The sequence below is a fragment of the Paramormyrops kingsleyae genome, chromosome 5, assembly GCF_048594095.1.
Source record: "Paramormyrops kingsleyae isolate MSU_618 chromosome 5, PKINGS_0.4, whole genome shotgun sequence".
NCBI lineage: Eukaryota > Metazoa > Chordata > Actinopteri > Osteoglossiformes > Mormyridae > Paramormyrops > Paramormyrops kingsleyae.
Genome location: NC_132801.1, coordinates 13,815,356 through 13,839,046, shown reverse-complemented (window position 1 = coordinate 13,839,046; position 23,691 = coordinate 13,815,356). Strand labels below are relative to the sequence as shown.

Here is a 23,691-nt window from a genome sequence, read left to right as displayed (position 1 = left end):
GAAGCCTCGGGAGTTCAGCTTGTCCCGACGTTTCAGAAAGGGAGGGGGGAGGCTCGGACTGGGGGAGAGGCACAGGGGAAACAGGGAATCCATCTTTTTTATCACATGGCTAATGAAAGGCAGTCTCCCAGACAACTGCCAGTCCTTTTGTCATGTAGACGGCAAGGAGAATGCGAGAGCCTCCACTGTTGATCCTCTGGGCCCGGGAGGGTTAGGGTAGCTTGCGGAGGGAACAGTGACTGTGGAGAGGGAGAAGTCGCTGGCGGTTGAGATTAATTACAGCCGCCACGCACGTCTTTGTAAAGGTGCATTTGCTTCACCAAAGTGAACTTTTAATAACCCCAATCAGCAGGGGTATATTCAAAGTAGGTTTTTGAAACAGTGTGTGTTTCTGGTATAATACACCGGAATAAGCCCCTCACACCGTCTAGGCGATTCAAAGACGCGGAATGTGTTTGTTGTGGTTTTTGGGTGTAAGAAGCGATGTGCTGCATAGAATGAAACAACAGCAAGATGCAAGCAGGGGCTGCCAGGTCTTCCTCCGCATTAAGTGCTACTAGGCAGGGGAGCTAGATCCTCCAGTGCTCTGTGATATGCTGGGCCTTTTCGCTCCACGGGAGGTGAAGGCCTAATGATAATTAGACCCGTTTATCGAGATTTAAGAAAACTGCTATAGAAAAAAAACAGACCTAATTTTTAGATATATATATCAACGTATTAACCGACATTTCAATGGATATGGCTTCATTGTTTCTGATAGATGAAATGAGTAACTCTCCATAGAGAGATAACTTCATTAATCTCCAAGGATAAATCAAGGAAGATGCAATCCTGTATCTTATCATTGGCCTTTAAAGGGAACTTAGGCAAGTCGGCTGATTCGTAAGTATCCATGCCTTGGCAGAGGCACTAACTCATAATTGGAAAGAATTTTGTCTTTATAACAAGTATTACTTGCATTTTCAGTATCTGTGATGATATCGTACAAAGTTACAGAAAAACGTGGTGACAGAGCTGATTGCGGGACAGTGGTGAATGTGACCTGTTGGGACACTGGGAACCTTTGAGCCAACACTGGGATGTGGTTGGCGGAGAGGCTGCGGAGAGGCTGCTCATTACAGCAGCATGAGCTGACGAGTCTTCCTGGGAGACAGAAGCGAGAAAGTTTCCTGATGTGCGTCACCGGCAAAGGGAACAAGCAGCCAGTGAGCACAGCTTGGCGAGAAGGTCCATTATTCTGCTCTCAGTGTTTTTAGGGGCAGATGATTGGAAATGAAATAAAAGTGGGAAAAAGCCATTCTGGGAACTATAGTTCACCATGACTGTTTTCTTTGTGTTTCTCAAAGTCCCAATTCACTATCCAACTATCTCTCAGTGAAATTCCACTACACAACAGCTGCCTGGAGCTGTGAAACACTGCACTGTTTTAACTTTGCCATTACTGGCCGATCTAACCAAACACTCAGTCTTGTTGGGAAATAACAATGGCATTCCGGAAAGAGTTGTATGAGAGGTCTGGGCAGTGGAACCTCTCTGAATGTCTTCTTGAGCCCCCTTTGCTGCCCCCCCCCCCCCAGTCCAGGTGGGTGAGTGACTAGCGTCATTAATTCCTTGCAAACATATGTCACCTCCTTCGTACTCAGTGGAAGGAGGGACAGCAGGTAGGCGGGAGATTTGATAAGGTTCTTCTGGTGTATCAGGTGCTCCAGGGCGCGCTGGTGATGACAGGAAGTCTGAGATCATTGGGTGGTTGTGTGATGAATATTGCAGTGATCACAGATACCATGCTGAATTCTCCCCAGAATCCTAAGGTCTACGAGCTTCTTCTAAAGCTCTTCTCTTCCTGTCTGACATTCAGTAGGCTTTGTGTATGTATGCATCCAAAATGCGTGCTGCCGGTTTTCCGTGACGCTAACATTGTACACTGTACTTTTTAAATTCCATTAGTCATTTCAAAGTTCTGAACGGCCTTTTTGGCAGCATGCATTAAATCACAGATAGGTGAACTTTGGACATCCACTGGAATACTTTATATAATCCCTTTATTGAGAATGGTGTCCTAATGTCATAGCAATCTGAAAAAACATAACTGTCCAAAATCGTTGAGCAATGCAATTGTTCAAGAAGCTGACTTCTTTCTAGACAGGTCTCTAGCTACAGGTACCAAAATGGCTGTAACACCCACTGCCACCAATTAGCCTGTCCTTCACAGCTGCACAGGTGAGTGAATAATGCATCGGCATGTGGCCCTGCCGCATTGCTCTAGAGGACAACTGAGAAATGAGAGGTAAACAAACGTCACGAAGCTGTGCGCGTTCACCAACGGCCTGGCCTGACGCTGTGATCTGTGTGTTCAGTGGGCAAGCTCAGGCCTGCCTGAGAATAGAGGGCGGGGTAAACGAAGCAAATCCTGAAACTAAGCAGCCCTCAGTGAGGAGGAAGACTTGGCTTGATTCAATGAGTTGACATGACACCCCCAGTCGCCCCCCTGCACCATTGTAAACGCTGCAAACAAATAAGGACACAGTAAGCATTTTATTCCTTTATTTTTCACCCCCCTTGGCTTTTAGTAGATGTCCTGGCAGAGCTTTGCTTATTCATCATGAGCGATTATTTTCTTTTTATATTCTTTTCTGTCTTGCTGTTTCAAGCTTCCTTGCATTTTATGGGAGTGAGGATACTAACTTCAAAAAGTCCCAGCTTCACACGTCCTCATGCTGAGCGAACCACTGTACCGAACAGAACAAGTGACCTGCACAAACTTATTGCACACAAAAGTGTGGCTTTCAGGTTTTACTGTCACTATAGCACTTCTTGTTATATTTTGTGCACCAAAAAACAAAAACCTGACAAAATGAAGAAAGTGTCACATCCTGCCTGCCACATCCAGCTGACACTCCTGTCTCCTCCCTAGTGAGGCCCTAACAAGCCATGCCTGTTACTCATTTATCTTACCTCTCGTTCCTAACCCTCGTGTTAGTCACTCCCAGCTGCCTCTCGTTAGCTCCCTTGTTAGTTCCCTCGTTAGTTCCATATATGTGCTTCTCACTTCGATGTTCCCCAGTTCAATCACCGACGTTGAACCTTCCTGTTTCCAGTGGCCTTCCTATTGTCCAGTTCTCTTGTTTTGGTCCCTCTTGATGAGCATGTTTCTAGTCTTTAATTCAAATAAGCCCTTTTTGTTTTAGTACAACGCCTGCCCTCGAGTCCTTCATCCCCAAAGTTGTGACAGAAACATAGGAAATTGTGATCATCTTCACTTCTTTTTATGTGTCTTTTGTCAATTCAGTGCTTGTGCTTTGATCTCATTCATGGCCTTTTATGGGGGAATTTGCATTATGGCTCGGTCTGCTGTCAGCCTGCATGAGAACAGAGGACTGTCTGAACAGAGTCATGAACATGTAGGCCCCCACAAGCAGTAGTCATTGTACATTGTAGTCCAAACAATGCTCACTTGTTTACAAATAAAGTTACTTGTAGACTAGCAATAACAATAACATGTACTAACCTATTCACTACCCATGACCATATATGGATAAGCAATTAGAATATGGAGACCACTATAAATATATTTAAAAAATCTGCATTTTTTAATCCTGGTTCTGCTGGCAGAGGCTACACTGTCTGGCAGGCTGCTTCCAGGTTCAAAGTTTCTAATACAGCAGTACACAAGAACAAGGTGAAGCAGGAGACACTGGCAACAACCAAAAACCAGCCTGGTAGAGGGCAGAAGCAGCTTTCTAATGCCAGAGATGACCGTCAACTTATCCAGCAGTGCCTCATAAATCAGAGGATGACCTCAAGTGACCTTCAAAAAGAATGGGAAACATTAAACGGTGTGAAGTGCACTGGTAGAACAATTCATAACAGGCTCTTAGAAGCAGGACTGCAGACCCATAAAACAAGGAAGTAGCCCTTCATCAATGAGAAGCAGCGAAGAACCAGGCTGCAGTTTGCAAAAAAAAAATATGTATATTTTACACAGGCGAATACACATAAATTGAGAAATGAATGAAACTGAAAATTGTTGTACTAATTTTTTTCCAGAGTTGTATGTCTAACTGGATATTAGGCCTATCACAGAACAAAACGAAAACACCTTGAGTATTATGAATTTTGAAAGTCTTTTTGTGACAGGGGTTACAATATGATGACTGAGTCGTGTATGATTTTTTGACAAAGCTACATAAAAATACTTATACACAAATCATTAGTCCATTTTCTCTTAAGTGTGAAAGACCAAAATTGAAATATTTGAGTTATATCATAATTATGAGCTAACATGCTAGACGGATGGCGTTGGCTGCTTCGTTTATGAAACTGCGCAAATGTGCTGCCGTGGCTCTTTTCATAGTTAGGAGCGCAAGAGTTTTTCGTGCATTCGCATGTGTTTACTTGCGGTGACCGTTAGACCCTGTCAGAAATCAGACAAACATTTATTAACTGCAAGGAATGCAAACAAGCGGGAGTCAGCAGGGATCTGGCCATGCAGCAGCTCTCCAGCAGGGCGGGAATATTGCCGTCATGGTGGGACGAATTCTTCTGACCCCGCCATTCTGCTCTCTTAAAATCTAATTCTCCCACTGGCAGGTCATACATGTAACGTTTGTTTGCAAATGCATGTTATTATTTTTGGACCAGCAGCTTACTGAGTGTAAGAAACGAAAGGAATAAGGCATGTACACTGTTTTAAGAAAATATTCTATTATTATTACAATTTTTTAATCTCGTGGCAGACAATCTGCATAAATGTGCTTAACTTTCCCCTTGTCATTATGCATCCATTAAACATCTGACAGTTTCAATATACAAGAAAAGTAAAGATTCCTTTAAATTTAATTATAATTTAGAAATACACCTATAACTAACTCTGTCATGGTAACCTGTTTACAAGAAGTCAGTTGCACTAGGCATATTGATTGAGAATTTTTTTTTTTTTTTTTTAATTCAGTTGTTCCACTATGTTCTTTACGTTACTCTGTGTTACGTTCAATTGCCTCATCAATCAACCAGTGAGCATCATCTGTAGCCCCAACGACTCGAAGAGAAACGTGGATATGGCTATCACAACGTTAACAAACAGACCAGAACCTTACCGTAAAGCAAAGGGAGGTGGGGGGGCTCATTAATCAAAACAATATCGAATTTGTGACAAGGAACGCGTGGGTTACCGCCGGTTCCGTTGTATCTCCCCGGGCTGCAGCCCCGGTTCCCTGGGTGACAGCGGCAACTGGTTCTCTAAAAAGGAAAGGAATTTTACTCCTTTATGGTTCCGAGCAAGTCCAGGCACAGCCACATTGTGGCCAATTCATTAATATGGACAGTTAGTAACACTGGGTTTAAGCAGGAGCCAAGCCTCACTATGCAGGGCAAACCCCCAGCGAGAGCAACACTGCCAACATTAGTTCTGCATTCATTTATATTACACATGCATTTAGTGTCCCAGATTTTTTTTCCAGCACTACTGCTGTTTTGTATTTTCAGGTTCAGGTACCTTCAGCTATGTAATCCACAATCTATTTTCATTTAAATTCTGAAATTGCGCCATTTTCTCCAGGATACACTGGATGCTGTTTTTGTTTTATATATACATATATATATATATGTTGAGGAAATCTGTTTGATATTTGTTTAAGTTAACTAGCTAAGTCTAACCAAATTCATAGGTTAAATATAAAATAATAAAGAATGTACCTAGAGACGATATTCTTCTCACCATTTTAAATATTTCTCGAGCATTGATGCCTATGAGGTTGGACGGGAATGTTAAGGTGATGAGGTGAGAGCACGAAGAAGAGACAGGGACGTGACATTTCCTGCATTTACCTTCTCCCTGTGCCTTTAGTGGAAAGCGCGCCTGCGTGGTCCGGCAGCATGTGTACTGAGGCACCAGACAATGGTGTCAACACCTGATGTAACAGATTAGCGCTGTGTGTAGTGGAGCTGAGTGCTTTGGTGTTGCTTTGTTTGCCTTTGGCTTAGGTGTCTTCTTCTGAAATGCTTTAAAGTGTGATTTGAAGAGGATAATTGAGAATCAGTGGAAAGGAAAAGGCAGTTCGCGTAATAATCCTGAAAGGTCAGGATTTATTTATGAAAGCTGATTTTTTTTTTGACTGTCTCATTCAGTTCTGTTCTTGCCATTTTTCTGTTGATTGCAATTGTACAACTTCTTTACACAGCGTGTAGTTAGAGGATGGAATAGTCTTCCTGCTAGTGTAGCACAAGCTAAAACCCTGGGTTCTCTTAAATCAGAGCTAGATAAGATTTTATCAACTATTAGTTAAGTTCTCCCCAAATGAGCTTGATGGGCCGAATGGCCTCCTCTCGTTTGTAAATTTCTTATGTTCTTATTTGGCTTCTAATGGGATACTAAACACAAATGTTTGGTTTTATGTTATTGCAAAAGTGTTACTAATTAAAAAAAAAGAGACAAGTGAGAATGAGACAAGTGTGTGTGTGTGTGGATTAGGTTTATATTACATTGTGGGGACCAGATACTCCCCGCAATGTAATAAAAACCTGTTATTTCGACATTGTGTAGACCATTTTTCAGGTCCCCATAAAGATCTGCGAATGCAATCAAAAAAAGTAAAAAAGTCTTGTCATGTTTTCCATATATAAATGAATGGAGAGTCCCCACAAAGATATAATTACAAACCTGTGTGTGTGTGTGTGTGAGTGTAAATGAATAAAGTAATGGTGTTGTTAGTATTTGGTATTTGTGTTTACTGGATTAAGCAAGCTTCCAAAGATTTTCTCTGAGCACTGTATATGGACAGACAGACAGACCAGATGCAGATAGATAGATAGATAGATAGATAGATAGATAGACAGATAGATAGATAGATAGATAGATAGATAGATAGATAGATAGATGTTGTCTTGTTGATCTTTTCTCAGTGGGAATCCCCCCGCACTGAATCAACAAATGACATACTAGCTTTCAGCCCTTCCTGTACAGCACTGATGGGGGTCAATAGGGCATGTTTTGCAAGTCAACGATTGCCACAAAGCAGAAACCCCCATTTTAGCGGATTGGGATGGATAAACCCCCGGCCTAGGTCATCTAAGACCGCATCAGAAAGTCCGACTTTCTCAGGCGCCTCAGAAAAGGTGACGTGCACTCAGTGACAGGATGATAAAGACCTACTGAAAGGAGCGCAAAGACTCACACGGTACATTGTTGCAGTCACAGATCAGCAGGCGTGATGGTCACGGCATGCCCTGGCACGAAATACTCGCACATGTCAGAAAAAGCCTTGCCGTAAGTAATAAAATAATCTTGACTGTTGCAGGATGTTTGGGATTATTAATTTACCCTGTGTGTTAAAGTGCGCTCTCTGTCTGTAGAAGTATCAACAAAATGCTATTTCAAAAGAAGTGGGAAGCACTTGAACCTCAGGTTAAGTATATTTACTTGAAATCTTTCAGGTGCATCACCTCGGTTTCAAGGAGTGGTTACAGCGTGCTTTCTGGATGCACACTTCCTGCATGGGTGGTCTTTTTTTTAACTGGATGCAGTGGGATAGCAAAGGGGGCCGAAACCATGGTGATGAACAAGGCTCAAAGAACTATCTGACTTCCTGGAAATTTTGATTATTGTTTACTTTCAGGAAAGGGGATGAACTGCGGTTTAAGGGAAGGGTCAGAGGCAATTGTAGCCCCTTCAGTTTCAGTCGTTCTCGTTCTCTGTTTTTTTTAGGCACGTTGTAAACATTACGCTCTTGCTACTACTATCAGTGGCTCATTCATTTAGGTTGATTCAAAGCAAATGGAGGTGCTCTGTGCAGAGTGTGAGACAAACCCTAGGCACCTCAATGCGTCATTTTCACTCAGTTCTGACATAATGGGTAGTTGTCACCCGTTGGGTATGTTCCTTTTGTTCTGAGGCTGCTTTTGCCAGCTGCACTAACAGCTCTTAGTAGAAACTTTGTTTTACTGCAGCTAATCACACTTTACATGCCTCCCGTGACTGCATGTGTTTACTAAATTTGCATTTCATTGCATTACTAGTGGCCATTCTAACTACATGGCTACCAGTGAATCAATATTAATGGCCATTGAGGCAAGTATATTAGAAGTCATAATATAAATAACGGTACAGCTTTTATTCAAAGAACAATTCATACTAACCCCTTTGGTTTCATTCATCAAGACATGAATCTGAATTGACAAAAAAAATACTATGTGTAATTTAGGAAGCTACGATATAAAGACATCATCCATCCATACATCCATCACTTTATCCTACCCAGGGTTGCAGGATGGGCGGAGCCTATCCCAAAGGCTATGGGCACAAGGCAGGGAAGACTACAGGATGGGGCACCAACCCCTTGCAGGGCACACACACTCACACACCATTCATTCACGTATGTACACCCACAGGCAATTTATACATTGATACCCATCATTCTGTTTGCATTTTTTCCCAAAATATTTGAATAGAAGAGGAAGTGAAGAGCAAGTTTATAATTGTGGGAATGTTAGAAAGATTGATGAAGAGACTGGAACTAGTCATTGCCTCATAACTAGAGTGCTTAAACATTGACATCACTGAGCTCCAACAACATTGCCCAGCAAGAGTGAAGAGCAAACCAGGCCATAACTCCTCAGTTAATCGTTACTCTCAGGGTTAAAGAGTGAAAATCAGGATTGCATTTTAAATTTACATGTGTGGGCAAGTGGATAAAAAAAACCCTGCAGCATTTAATTTTTTGTTAGTTTTTGGAGAATTTCATGACATTTTAACTCATTAATAAAAAATCGTTTAACTTGTTTTTAAGGGTGAAATTCGGGATTGCATCCTAAAAAACATGTCTGGACAAGTGGTTTAATTTTGTTTTTTTAGTTTTCGGAGAATTTCATGATATTTTAACTCGTTAATAAAAATAATTTAACTTGTTTTTAAGGGTGAAATTCGGGATTGCATCTTAAAAAACATGTCTGGACAAGTGGTTTAATTTAGTTTTTTTTGGCTTTTGGAGAATTTCATGATATTTTAACTCGTTAATAAAAATAATTTAACTTGTTTTTCTATTTTCATACTGTTTGAAAAAAGATTAACTGTAAGATGTTTTGTATAAGTTCAAAAATACTTATCTAACAGCTAATTATAACGGTTTCGATAAATAAATATCGAACGAACATTTTATAGTTAACATGACTTACTCCACCAATGTACCACATCTTCCTGATACTCCTGATGTTTTGTGCGACCCAGTAGTTCAGTCATGCTATTGGGCTGCTCTGGGTAAGCTGAAGATAAGACTCATTCTGTCGTGTCCTATACTGCCACTATGTGGTAAAATGTTAGTATTGTCATGCCTACGTGCGTTAGTTTTACCTGTTTAAATTTAAGCTTAAGTGTATAAATATTAAGAAAGAGTAAATGCCGAGGGTTAATTGTTATCCCGAACAAATTCAATTCCTGTGAAGCCCCCCCACACACCCCCACCGCTTTCATGGAGGGGAGAATTACGATCGTGTTCACATAACTATATCACAAATGACGCAAATGGGCTTTACTGTTTTTACGTTTTGTGTATTTCTGATTCACTACATTGGACACCAGATCTTTCAAAAATGTTTCGAACAGTCATTGCCTTTACCGTTTAGTACAATGATTAACTTCTCCTGTTGGTAGAAGTAATGATGTTTTAAGTGAAGCTCAATTTCACTACAAATGAACACAATACTGTCCACTCTATGTAACCTCCATATTCTGGAACCCATTCTCCATTTTTTGTCTAACAATAGCTCTTTGTTTCTGTTGCATCTGTGCTATGGCTTATTTTGGACCTGTAAGTCACACTAACGGACTAATCCTCCAGAGCTCTCTCTGCTAAGAGTCATTAGCTTTTTGATCATATTGTTTTGCTTATGATAGTGACCCTGACTTTGCTTTTCAGTTCCGGCTTTACCCCCAGCTGAGTTGCTTGGCAACTCCCCCCACCCCTGCGCAGGTGGGTTAATGGTAGAAAAGAAAAGACTGCATGGTTGGTGTCACACCTGGCAGAACATTTAAATCTGTCTGGTGGCAGATTTAAATAAAACTTAGGAGCTGAGGAATGCGGAATGAAAGCGGGTTTAAAATGCAAGTATCATTTGACACCCAAAAAGGTGCAGACAATAGAGGAGGGTAAATGTTTACGGTCCGTTTTATGCTGCATCCAAAACAGATAACATGGAAATAGAAGACCATTATTCGGCTAATAACTAAAAGTACTTCTTAATTGTGAATGTTGCCACGTCAATGACCCGATTGCATTTGACACAAAGAAGCTACCTGCATTTTTGTTTTTTGAAGCTCACTTTGCACCAAGCTAGCTAATTGTCATCAAGAAAATTATATTGCTCATATGTTTTTCCAGCTGTCAGAAGAAAATACAAATGAAACTGTAGCTGTGTTGTTATGATGTTCGCTAGCACCAAAACATGATGCCTGACTTTAGCAGACCTGCAAACTCCATTAACCAGACCCAGCTAGCCTCATCCATTTATCACATGGAAACTTGCATAAGATTCCAGAATGGAATCAAATTTTTTTCTGGATGTAAGATGCTTTACATTCATTTATTCATTGGAAGCTTCTGTCCAAAGTGATAATCTTGGAGTGAGAGTGCAGGATCAGTCAGCATCCATTTCAACTGGACTTCTTGTGGTTTACAGCCTTAAGGATCCAATAATAGTATGATTACTCTGCCAGTTATGGGATTCAAATCCTCAGACTTCTGGGCATGGGTATGTGAGACATGGGAGGCTGGGGTAGGTTCAGAGGATTAGGGATTTATTTATACTGAAGCAGAGGTGGACAACAGATGCAGTTAAGAGAAACCACTCAAGGATCAGCTGAAGTACAGGAAAAAGAGTAATAATCAAAATCATACTTTTGCAAAAAGAGCACAAAAAAATCAGATGTTAAGCTCTAACACAGAGCCCTACTCTCTGAAGCTACATGTCACCCTTTGGTAAAGAGGCTCTAGTCTCTAGTCCATACACACAAACACACCACTACCTGCTTCCTAAACAGCTAAAAGTTAAACCTCCGCTCAGCGGGAGGCCAAATGCAGTTGCGTTAATCAGCACGTTCCTCCTCACAGGTGGGTAGTTCCACAACAAAGTCCTAAAACCACATCATCAAAAACTAGAAGGACTCTGATAAACCCACGTGCAGTAAAGTCTGTCCACCGCTTCAGCTCATTCTACTGAGATACATCTTATTTTCTTTTTTAGAATCACAAATGTTACATGTTAAAGAGAGATATTCATCCATCCATCTATTAATAGCATAGAAAAGCTGTAGGGATCCAGCTGTAGTGTGAGTGTTTTTGTTTTTTTTTACAAAAAGAGATTCGTAACAAAAACACTCTTGTAATATAGTACATTAATTTTGACATTACAAGTTGAACAAAAACCATGTATTTAATTGAAAAATCCATGAATAAGAAGAAGCACAAAGGACCTTAACTAAAAAGTTAAGTTGCATTAGGTTGTCAGTGAGCTGCAGGAATTAACCCACTGTTTGTAGGATTCCTTACATGTATTTTTATGTGGCACCCAGACCTACCCTATTTGGAGCCAAAGACTTTTGTTCAATCATCATGATGACATATAAACTATAACTACTTATAAATATCATTTATAAAGTTTCCTTCCAGCTTTAATGTGTGGATAGTAAAGTTCAAAATTGCTGTAAATGCATGTACATATTTATCTATCAGTCATGAAATCAACTGCCCAGTGTGAGTAGAAAGCTATAGTCATGAACCCCACCGGCCATCTGGACACATTTACATGCCTTTAGCTACCAAAGGCTTTTATCCAAAGCATTGTAAGCAGGGTCAGGCCGTCCATGGGGCTCCTAGCATCAAGAGCCCAGTGGTGAAATCACTCTGCTGACCACAAGACTTGCAATGGTGACCTTCTGATCCTGGGCGCGGCGTCCTGAGTCGCACATCACTGCACATGGATGCATGACCCTGAAGAGATAAAGATGCAATTAGACACAATCAGGTACAGTACAGGGAGTGAAGGGGTGGTGGAATCCCTCTCTGATTGAACCCTGGCAAAGTTTGTAGTGGACAGTGTGTGGCCTGGCTTCAGCAGAACAATCATATGTCCATAAGTCCTTCAGCAAGGCCCATAAACCTCTATGGGCACCAGTGCAGGTGGCTGCCCTTCACTGACAAGCTTGCTCTCACATACATGTCATGGAGAGCAAGATGGGATAGGAGAAAATTATTATTATTAGTAGTAGTAGTAGTAGTTAGTCACCTCTAACCAATGAAGCCCTACCAACGGAATTCTAAACATCTCAATGCTGAAGATTAGGCTGACCTGTAACTTTTAAGGTTAGTGGTATCTAGTGGGAAATGCGAACAGTGTAAAACATCTGAAACTGAAGAAGAGAGCTTTGTGAAGCTTTGCACCTTCTTGGCTTTTCGGCAATTAAAATATGGGAACAAAGGCAGCTTTGTTCCACTCGTCTTTGCCGGCTGAGGTTCTCAAGCAGCTACTACTAATAATTTTGTAAGTCGTGTCATTGTGATTCATTGCGCCTCACACACTTACCTCACACAATTAGCTTAGCTAGTGGGAATTCCGTGCTCTGCTCACAATGAGGAGGAGGGCCCAGTTTCACACCGTCCGCTTTGTGCAGCCTGTCCTCTTCTTTCTCACAAAAGATAGTGTTTCTTTCTTCACCACTGCTTGAAAGGAGTGAAACTGGCCTTCAGATAGACTATGCCGCTGGACATCTCTGTCTTGCTGAAAAACATCACTGATACAGTAGGCTAGAGGAAAATGCCTCCAGTACCTGCTCTTTTTAATATAAAAATGCAGCGTCAACAAAATAGATATTTGACTAAATCTACTTCTATTTTATTCTCCCTATAGCAAATATCATTACGCTACTTTTTGTCCTTAAAAGCAAAGGTATGTGCTTATTGGCAAGGTTAGTGTGTGCGCCTTCATTTCTACCAGTTGCATTATAACCTGTATTTGTTACTGAAACCTTTTTTGTGGCCATCGCAGTAGACAGCGAATATGATCCACAAGTTCGGAATACATCTCAGACCACCACTGAGCCTTGGGAACCACAGTAGAGGGTAGTTTTGAGTGGCAGGATGAATTATACCTTCTGAAGTCTGATAACATATTAATTACCATTTTAAATTGTGGCCATGGAGAGTTTTATTTCAGAGGTTGATTATATTTCTATAGCCCGATATACAGATACAAACAAACACAGATGCAAACAATTCAACCACTACATATATAATATATTGTAGCGCCGAGGGTGCCCATCAGGAAGCACAGCATGCTGGCCCAGTGCCAACAGTGTAAATAATGTAAATAGTACTGTATTTTGTCGTGTATTGTGGTGTTGTTTTACTGTATACTGACGTCACGTGTAGTAATGTACGTGTGCCCACCGTGTGTGGTGTGAGTAGTCGGGGTGACCAGCACGGTGGGCAGTGTGAGTGTATTTAAGTGCGAGTGGTAAACAGTGAATAAACGCCGCTTTGTGACCAAAATATCGTATTGCTCTCCTCGTTATTAAAACACGCGCCACCTTCAGCGCCAGCGCTACGATATATTTGGCCACTATGAACTTGCGGCGCGGTCCTGAGATTTTAAAGACAATTTCTGAAAACTTTTTATTCTAGGCGAACTTATGTGGAGACGGTCACCAGCGACTTAATTGCTACGATTACTTATACTGTTAATTCATTTGCAAATATGTTCATACTAAATTGTATGGAAATAGTTTGGATTGTTTTGTTGTACATATGTAGCATACACAGTACTCTCTTCTTTACAGTCATTTGCAGCGCATGGGTATTTATGTATATGTCTGTATACTTAATTGTTATTTTAATGCAGTCATTGTAAAAAATTATATCTAAATGATGGCATTTTTCACGCTATTTCTGAAAGACTCCTGAAATGATTACTGTCCACACTTACGTTTGGGTAAAACACTGAAATATGTAAAAACATATGCTATATATTTGCATATAGGTACTTTCGTCGTCACAAACTTCCTGTTTGATATGTTTTGTTTGTTATAAATGCGACTGCTTGTTTTATGTTATGTCTGTGTGATTAAGACTGTATGTTAAACTGACTACATGACTGACAACCTAACATGTACTATTACGAGGCACTCCGTGTATTCATATTGCATACCATCTTCTGGCGCACTCCTGCCTGTCTGCGTATAGCTTACCCTGTCCCCTGCTCAGCATTCCTACTCTCACCCAGACCAGCATCAGGCAAATGTCCCCCTTTCATCAAGTTTTCTTATTTTTAAAAGGACGCTTGTCCTCGAGTATTTTCCGTGCTTTCCACTACATATCCCACATTTTATAATACCTCAAAGATATTTGAAACCTATTGTTTGTGGAATTTAAAAGAATTAAATCCTCAGGTGAGCATTTGAAAAAAATGAATGAAGTAAATTTAAGAGCTGCCATCGTACTGGCAGGTGAGAATTCTACCACTAACCAATCAATTCCCACACAGAGTAAAGAGAACTGAATGTATGAAATATGATTTCTTTATTTTGAACAATACATATAAATGTCCAGCATTACGTAACAAACTCAGGCTAATCATGCCGTTGTTTAGGTGGGATAAGAGGACGCGTCGGAGTGTTTGTAGTGTGTTCCTCCAGCATATAGGTGGCGCCACTTCTCCGTCAGGATATACTCCCCCGGTGACGTACCCCTACTGCCAACTGGACTGGCGCTGCTCAAATCAATGACGTGGACATTCATTTTAACTACACTGCAAGAAAACTGTCAGAAATTATTACACGACTGACCAAGTAGTCCACCCGATAAAGTTTAGTTTGCTGTCATAAACGAGTAGTAATTTTGTCTAACTGACAACAAGGTGTTTTCATTTTTATAGCGCGGCAGCTTTCAGGGTGAGTGTTTTCCTTATCATGCATATATGGTTAACTAACCACCTAGTTGGTGCTATTTAGGATACATAAAGCTACGGTTTTATACTCACCACTCATGTCTGGTGAAATTTTAACTGAAGTTTTTTCTTTCTTTCTTTTACCGCGGTCGTCTGTGTGTAGTTTGTGCATGTCAGCGTTTTAGCGGCAGTCCGTTGTTTCAGATCACAGTTAATATAGTTACGAAAAAAGTACGTGATACCATAATGCGTACTAATGTAAATTTCTTTCTTGTTTTGTACAGGCAAAATGAGTAAGAACAAAGTGTTGAATCTCAGGGACAAGATTAATGACAACGAAGTGGATCTCAGCCTTTCTAACTTGACGGAAGTACCCGTCAAAGAACTGGTAAATCTTCTTCCAGTATTCCTAGCTGCGCTGGAGGGTGTGCACTCTGCATGCGTGCAGCTTTACCTTCCTTGTTGATGTGGCTTTTGAGTAACGTTAACTTGATAATCATGTTTTGATGGTTGTCGCAGTTGATGATCGTCCCAGATAGATTAGCTGTTCTAAGTCGTAGCTGAACGTTGTACGGCCGTGTTTGTGCGCCTGGTGCTACAGACAGTAACTGACGATGCCCTCCCTGAATACTACTGACAGGCCGCTTTCCCTAAAGCCACGATGCTGGACCTCTCCTGTAATAATCTAACTTCGCTTCCCGTAAGTGTCCCACCTAAATCATTGCCATGAAAATTTCCGGTAATTAGTCTGTTTGCCAAATCTGTAGCTACGAATCGCTGATTTTTAAGCATTTTTGTAGGGTTTTCTTTTTGTGTTTATGTATGTCTGTCCTGCAGCCTGATTTTTGCAGTCTGACGCACCTGGTGAAGATAGACCTAAGTAAAAACCAAATTGTCAGCCTGCCGGCGGATTTGGGGCGGCTTGTTGCTTTGCAGCACCTGGACCTGTACAACAACAAGCTCACCTCTCTACCACTAAGTTTTTCCCAGCTCAGGGTAAGTGATCAGTATCCCTGCGATTTAGTCTACACAATGAATGAAATTTTGGGGAGAAAAGGTAGAATTAGCAGGCAAAGAGTGTTCGTTATAGCCAGAGTCGTATTTATGAAAATGACAGTAAGGTCCTGAGAATATACGTCCTGTGGATGTGTTTGTTTGTTTGTGCCATAGACTTTATTTAGGGGCGCAGATGGTAGGTGAGCGATGGGGAGGGACATGATCCCACATTTATATAGGGACCCTGATCCCCCCTCCACACACACACACACACACACACACACATATTTAAAGGGAGGAAAAACAAATCTATAATAAAGTAGGGCTGCGCGATAACACATCATGACACAATTGCAATTATATGGCCCATACGCAATAATCATCCAGATGATCGGCATAAACTACTACATTACTAAATTTCCCGGAGGAACCTTCCTGAGGGATTAATAAAGTGCTATCTAATCTAAACATTTGTCCGGACACTGGCTTTTCAGTACTATACGGACGTTTACTTATGCTCACAGTTTGGTAAGCAGATTAGTAGTATGCCTAAAATATTAATGTCAGTAGTCTGTATAAGGCATATCCTTATGTTTATTAAATTTGGTTAGCGGAGCACGCCACATGCTACTGTTTTGGTAAATCATGGAAGCAATAAGCACTGAAGTGGTGGTGAAGAAAGGGGCAGATCAGCAGCCATCGCATCAAGCATGGTTGGATAAGCTTAAAAGATTAGATATCTTGCTCAGTGTTTGCCCCCCCCCCCCCCCTTTAAAAATCTCTCCTGCACCCCTGGAATTATTCATGTGATGCAGGCTCCCTGTTGAATTATAAACTTTACAAGTACAGAGAGGTTACAAATTATATCCTGAATTCACATGACGTTTCAGGTAGATGTAGACCCGCTTGTAACCTGGGTGATGCAAGAGGGACCCTTGTTTAAGTTTTTTTTTACCTTAATTGTCCCAGTGAAATATCCAGCTGTATAAATGGAATATAACTACATGTCCTCTTAAACATCAGCTTAGTTGCTAAAATGTTTTGAATATTTGCAGAAATTTGGTTTGCTTATTTGATCTCTCGTTAAAAACACAATGTAATAATTCCACATTATGTAATAACTTGACAAAATGTGACATTCACTTTATTATGTAATAGCACCCGCATTTTGTAATAATCTGCTGCATTTTGTAATAGACAGCTTGAACACTGTTATACATTTCCCTGAATTTTGTAATAATTTGTTAAATATTGCTGCGGTTATTACAAAATGTGGGACTTGCACTTTTTAATGATGGAATATTGTGCATTATGTAAAATACAACCAAGATGGATTTCTTCATTGACATTTTGTTATTACATAATGCGTCATTATTGCATAATACATTGTACCATCTCTCTCCCTTTACTGTTAGGTATCCTTTAGTGTATGGTGCCATGATATAGCCCAGTGTCTTCTTTGGTATCTTGCAGAATCTGAAATGGCTGGACCTGAAGGATAATCCACTGGAGCCTACGCTAGCGAAGGTGGCTGGAGACTGTCTGGATGAGAAGCAGTGCAAGCAGTGTGCCACCAAGGTAAGGCTGATTTTGAAGGTGATGCCAGTCAAACAGTGCAATTAGAGTTTCCATCAGACACCACCTAGTGACAGGGGTGAAGAGACTTCAGCTGCTGCATATATTTCTGGTCATCTCTCAATAGCTATTAATTAACTTTGCAAAACAACATTCTTACACTGTGATAACTGTAGTGCAGGAGGAAGTTTTGTCTATTTAATCAATGCAGAATTCCTCCTTATTCTGTACTTTTTAAATTATGCATAATTATTCCCCCCAGCTCATTGCAGTTTACACACCTTAATATACACAGCCTCTCCAAAGATGCCTTGCAGGGCTCACAGTAGCGCATTAAAATGACACCACAGCGAAGCTGAGACCTTGTATTTTTGCTTACTTTTCTGTAGATTAACATGGAAATAATGGCCCCATTTTATAGCAATAGAAAAGGTTGTGTATGGTTACATGATTTCTATTTCTTCTGAATTAGTGGGAAAATGTCAGATGCACAGATAAGCGGAGCGCTTGGGTTGCCCCTGGGCAAAACAAATGGGCCAAAGCTTAGTGTGCAATTTGGGATGGCCCATTTTTTTTTTTTTGCCCTGAAGTGTTTATGCTTATTTGGAGTCACCTCGGGTATGTATCTGCTGTCCTTCAGGTTCTCCAGCACATGAAGGCCCTGCAAGAGGAGGCAGACAAGGAACGCGAGCGACGTCTGCACAAGGAGAGAGGTGGGTACATCTGCCGTCGTATCCTCCATCTTTGTCAGGTTGGCCATAGCTATGAAGTGAGTGAGGAAACTTTCTGCTACAATCCTTTACGTAAATGCATTGTAGCGTATAGTAGGTATATGCTGATGTTTGGTGGTAAGTGATTTGGATGTAACCCCACTTCAGCTGCCGAGTGATACAATAAAAAAAAAACTCACTGTATTCCTCCAGAGAGGGAAAAGAAAAAGGAGGCACAACAAAGGGCCAGAGAGGCGAAGGAGAAGGAGGCGCGCAAGCGAGAAAAAGCGGAGGAGAAAGAGAGGAAAAGGAGAGAATTTGATGCCCAGAGAGCCGCCCAGGCAGCCCAGGAGAAACGGAAAGAACAGAAACCTGAAAAACCAAGGCAGGGTGAGTCAGAGGGGGTTCATTCAACCGTAATTCCTCCGTAAGGTTTTAGATTCTGGAATCAAGTAGGCTCTTCCAGATTATGGTGACTCAAGCATTCTGCAGTAGCTGGACAGTTTTAGAATGGCATTGTCCATGTTTGGGCATGTAGCAGTCGTAGCATTACATGAGCTTTTAATTTTGTGACAGTATTTTCTGTATTTGACAAACACTTTAGCAAGTGCATGTGGAGCATGGAAATGCTAAATATTCCTCTTACAAATCCCTTTAACAATTTGCAAGATATTCCATGCCTTTTTCCTGAATTTCCTCCGGAGGGATGGTTTTCTGCTTTTGTTCTCATTCCATTTTCATTTTCAGTTCTGTTATTCCTAAAGTTTCTTCAGTTTCCTTCCAGAGCAATTTTACAGAGGCAGAAGCCTATTTCTAGCCCAGCCTTCCCAAAAGTTAATTTTCACACTTTTCCCCCCCCCCATTTAATGATCCCTCCAGATCGGCCAGTGGCGGTAAAGTCGGTCCCAAAAAGCAAGCGCTCCATCCTGGGTGTGTTGCTGAAGCTGGTGGTGATGCTTCTGGGAGGTGCGTTTGGGGCGGTGGCTGTGTGTCACATGACCAGCCTGAGGAAAGAGGCAGCCTGCGCTCCCCTCAACATGCTCGTGGAGGAGGCGCTGTCCTGGGCTCAGGGGCAGGAGGTGTTGAGGAACATTCTACAGAAGCTCTCCAAGCAGCAGCCATGAGATCCGGCTCCATCCACCGTCACCTGGACCCTCTGGAGGCCCTTGCATGTTGACGGAGGGTGGGATGGCAGTGCGGCTAAAATTCCTATGGAATTGTCATCTGTTTTCATTGTTTTGTTTTTAATCACTGCCAGCTCCATACAATGACCAGAAAATGCATTAAGGCAGTTTCTGTACATCTTGTGACATTGTAAATGTGAAATTTCAGAAAGCAGAAGCAGCTTATCCCTGGTGTTTAGTGCCTAGTAGCCTTATTCTTACTGTACGTCTTACCAATGATACATGCTAAAGGAAAGAAGAATGTAATATAAATTCCGTAAAAGAACATCCTGGAATATTAATTGTTTTGCATGTTTGCAGTTAAAAATTCCAGTTTAGATTCTTGTTCCTTAAATGAAGCAGTACCAAATTCTTACCTGATTAACTTGTGAAATGCAACGTGAATGTATGTTTGAGTCTTCCACTTGCAGAGACCTGCCTTTTAAAATACTTTACATTAACGGCGCTATTTCTCTCCTGAATACGTGAACGAAAGGCTGCATTTCAGGTTTTTTCTTCCTAGCTTTTTTGGGTATGTGTTTGTGTCCACAAAATATGTGCCTGGATCCACAAAAAGGGCAGAAATCTGAACAGAACACAGGTCAATTCCTGCATTTTAGTCGGCGATGTCTAGCTATACTCAGTGATAGGTGGTTTTTGCTAACTGTGCATGATGACCACAAATAAACTGCTGCCAATTCAAAAGCAGGTCTCTGAGTTTGACAGGAGAGGATGGGAGGTGCTCATCCTGGCTGTGGGGGGTGTTTGTGCATGATCTCCCGCCTGCCTGCCGTGATGTCAGCACAGTGATTAACAATTCTGGCATCTGACTGAGGTTGCCCTTTCAGCAAGAATTAGGACTTGTGTGCCTTGTTCTTAATTTTCAGAGCATTATCCCAAGTACTGAAATACCCTAAACTAATTCTGCATTCATTGAATTAAGTACATTGACTTTCTGCACTGATATAACACATTTTAAATGAGACGCTGCAGCTTTTATTTTCCATGTTTTCTTTGTGTGGTGGATGTTTACATTTAGAAAATGCTTTAATTCACAGTTGAGTGAATAAGGAATCCGTGGAGAACGTTTTTATTTTTGTAAGATCTTGCCCCACTGGTCTGTGGGTAACCAAGGCAATACTGTAGCATTTCTGCTAAGCTAAGCACAGCTTCTTAAGCAGAAATATGATCCTGGGAAACCTTAGTTGTAGTACTGCTGTTTTTTTCAAACTGCCACAAAGTTCCTAAACAATAACATTTCAACATTTCTTCCAATTTGAGTATTCTATATGATGTTTACTGATAAAAGGTAAAAAAAAATATTTAAAATTCTCCAGCGGCAAAATCAGCTTAAGGGTACAAAATTTTCTGTCAGACTTGCTCAGAAGCAAGTAAAGAAATTGGCTCCAACATCACTCTATGGCCGACGGGCGTTTGTAACGTCATGGCCTGTAGCAGTGTGCCTGCTCTCCTGAGCTTTGTGGTACTCCCTCTCCTGCAGGAAGCTCATGTCCTCCATTAGCCGATCTCGCAAGGCCTCGTCCACTGCCAGCTCCAGTGTTACCTCCTGGAAGACCTCGCTCACGGATACCTGCAGGCATAAGGTGGGATGTGATGCCATCTACATATCATGACTTCTCACCAGCATAACAGAATTATAGCATAGCCATACTTTTGAGTTATTTCCCATAAAAAGGGAGTTCAGTGTTTCAAATTGACCAGTTACGTGTACAGGATAGCGCCGAATATTACTTGCTTAAGTTAAAGAAAACGGTGAACACAAAAAGCCTTACGATACCTCATGGAAATTAAACTTTTTAAACATAGCAATGCTGACTTTGTTGTCCAGGCCAATCTTGACTTCGAATTTGCGGATTCCGAGTTTGGTGACCCCTATAAATGACAAAAATCAGAAACTACTGCCAAGGCAAATTGATTAGTTTCAGGGAAGAAATAAACTATCAGTACAATTTGGAAAACAGCATCCGGATGTCGTACCATAACACATCATCATATGGGTCACCTCCTTTCCAAGGCCCTTTCCTCTGTAGTTTGGTTCTAACCAGGACAGATAAAAGAAAACAAACGATGCAACACAAAACTCCTCATTTACAGGCTCAAACCATTATTTCATGAGGGACAAGCTCTCATACACCAGCACCTGCAATCATGATCTCCAGCTCGGCCACAGATGGGTCATTGGGTTCAATGAGGAAAATGTTAACGTCTCCCACCATGCATTCCTGCTCCTGGAATAAAGGGTCTGCCCATCGCTGCTTGTCAAGGACAATGAAGGTGCACTCTTAAGGGAAGGACAAAATAATATATTATGAATACTGCCAATGGTATTCACTGTCATACATTACTTTTATATTTTCTATCATTTTCTTGCATGGATGACAATTGACAATTTTTACCCATCTACCGAGCTCCATATATTTACAACTCCCTCAAATGCACGGCAGAAGGAACTAGGTTCAGCTCTGTTCTAAATGACTTTATATTTCAAAGATTGTTATGTTCACTGCACTATAAGTGTCCATGAATGGTTCACGCACTGTCGTCATCCTCCCTCCAGCTCCTCTGCATGTCGTACTCCTGTTCTAGAGTGAGCGGCTCTGAGGCAGTTAGCTTCTGCAGCTCTGAAGAGCACATCCACTGGTGATACCTGGTGAGGAATACACGCAGTCTACATAATCACAGGTACATAATGTAAAAGCCACCAACTCAATCAACTGCTTATCCTGGACTGAATCACAAGGAGTGGCAGGACAAGGCTGGACTAGACCATAGACACAATTATATTGCAGGGCACTCACATACAATATGGGCAATTTAGAGACTGCAATTAGCAATGTCTTTAGACTTTGGAGGAAACATGAATGACAAGGTGCAAATGTGCAAACACACGCAGAGTGAAAACAGGATTCAAACACCCTAAAGTGGTAAGGTAACAGTGATAACCACTATTACAGCCAATACACAACTGGTGCAATCAATTTATGTATGGAATGTGCAGTGTCTGGTCATACCTGGGTACATGGTCTGCATTGTAAGGCACTAAAAAGACTTGTTTCCCTTCCAACAAGGTGTTCTCGTTTATTCTCATTACGTATGACGTTAAACCTGAATGAATGTAAAGAATTAGTGATTATGACTTAGCACATACTTGTATATGCTGGTCATCAAACAAGAAATAAAGATGTACATCTGCCGGTAAGCTATCCCAGAACACCACATGCAAAACTGAATGCAAAAAAACACCACGATGTTTATATTACATGCATACATAATACTGTAAAAATATTAAATCTATAATAGCCAAACATTAGTTGGTAAGATAAATAAACTGCTAGCCACGTACCTACAGGGCTGCGTTTAAACTTTGTTAAACACTTAAGATGTATAGCTTGCAGTAGCTAATGAAATAATATCCGAAACGCCCAGACAACATTATGTGAAAAAAAATAATTGTCGGTATCTGTAAGTCATAAAGGTGATATCCTAACGTCGGCATCCCATATTTAATACCCTGACAATCAGTGCCACCTCCATAGTTTCGGAACTAATCGGGAAATTGCGGCTGGCGTGCGGTACCCATCATGCACTGCGGGTAGCTGCGTGCGCGTCACTGTTTTCCCCAAAACGCTCTGTGGGGCGTGGCTTGTCATGTTTGCCGAGCATGGTGGTTTGCACTTAACTAAAACTGACACGTTCTACATTTACGGAGCTGAACGCCCAAGAGTTGTGGGTTGTATTTCAGTAATGCAGCGTTTAAAGCCGAAGCTCTGGCGTATTTGTGAAAGGCATTTTTGCATTAGTTCTCCATCAAGATGTGTACTGCATTAACTGAATCACGGCAATGATAGCGTTTGCAGCCTCATTAGGGACACAACTTTGTACTTATTCCTTTCAGTAAAGTTGTTACTAAGTATTGTTACTCACAGAATGTTTTTGCCTTTTTGGGCTTCAGATTTCGCTGAAGAGTAGCTGACGAGGCTCAAGTTGGCTCCTTATTCGGATTTTCCGGTCCACCTGAAATGCTGCGCATCCGAATGCAATGACGCGATTGCGCCTGTAGGGGGACTCATTTAGCGAGACTTATTATCTTCAGAACTTCATTTGGCTGAACACGATTCTACTGACTTGTTACCACTTTGAGGAAAGTATATATCTGGGCAGTTTCAGTAATAGTATGTGTGTATTTTATCGGAAAATGAGACAAACGCAAACATCTTTTTACTCCCAATCAGGCCCGGAAATATGCCCAATCAGGCAAATTTGAACTTCTCAGTACACGTCAGGTATCCCACTATATA

At 41.2% G+C, this 23,691-nt stretch overlaps 2 protein-coding genes across 3 annotated transcripts; one reads left to right on the top strand and one right to left on the bottom strand.

The window, feature by feature from the left end:
- Positions 1 to 14,709: 14,709 nt before the first annotated feature.
- Positions 14,710 to 20,077, top strand: lrrc59 (leucine rich repeat containing 59). Its single transcript, XM_023820795.2, has 8 exons — positions 14,710 to 14,932; positions 15,213 to 15,316; positions 15,569 to 15,628; positions 15,766 to 15,924; positions 17,398 to 17,502; positions 18,140 to 18,212; positions 18,423 to 18,599; positions 19,089 to 20,077. The coding sequence occupies exons 2-8, from the start codon at positions 15,218 to 15,220 to the stop codon at positions 19,331 to 19,333; spliced, it is 918 nt and encodes a 305-aa protein (XP_023676563.1). The 5' UTR covers positions 14,710 to 14,932; positions 15,213 to 15,217; the 3' UTR covers positions 19,334 to 20,077.
- A 369-nt stretch (positions 20,078 to 20,446) lies between these two features.
- Positions 20,447 to 23,433, bottom strand: nat9 (N-acetyltransferase 9). 2 transcript variants are annotated; one of them, XM_023820815.2, is made up of 7 exons: positions 23,318 to 23,433; positions 22,405 to 22,498; positions 21,931 to 22,040; positions 21,534 to 21,674; positions 21,371 to 21,430; positions 21,171 to 21,265; positions 20,447 to 20,963 (listed from the first exon to the last, which is right to left on the bottom strand). In XM_023820815.2, the coding sequence occupies exons 2-7, from the start codon at positions 22,479 to 22,481 to the stop codon at positions 20,790 to 20,792; spliced, it is 657 nt and encodes a 218-aa protein (XP_023676583.1). In that variant the 5' UTR covers positions 22,482 to 22,498; positions 23,318 to 23,433; the 3' UTR covers positions 20,447 to 20,789. The 2 variants fall into 2 exon arrangements, with proteins under 2 accessions (XP_023676583.1, XP_023676575.1); XM_023820807.2 differs by lacking the exon at positions 23,318 to 23,433 and adding an exon at positions 22,737 to 22,992.
- Positions 23,434 to 23,691: the final 258 nt, after the last annotated feature.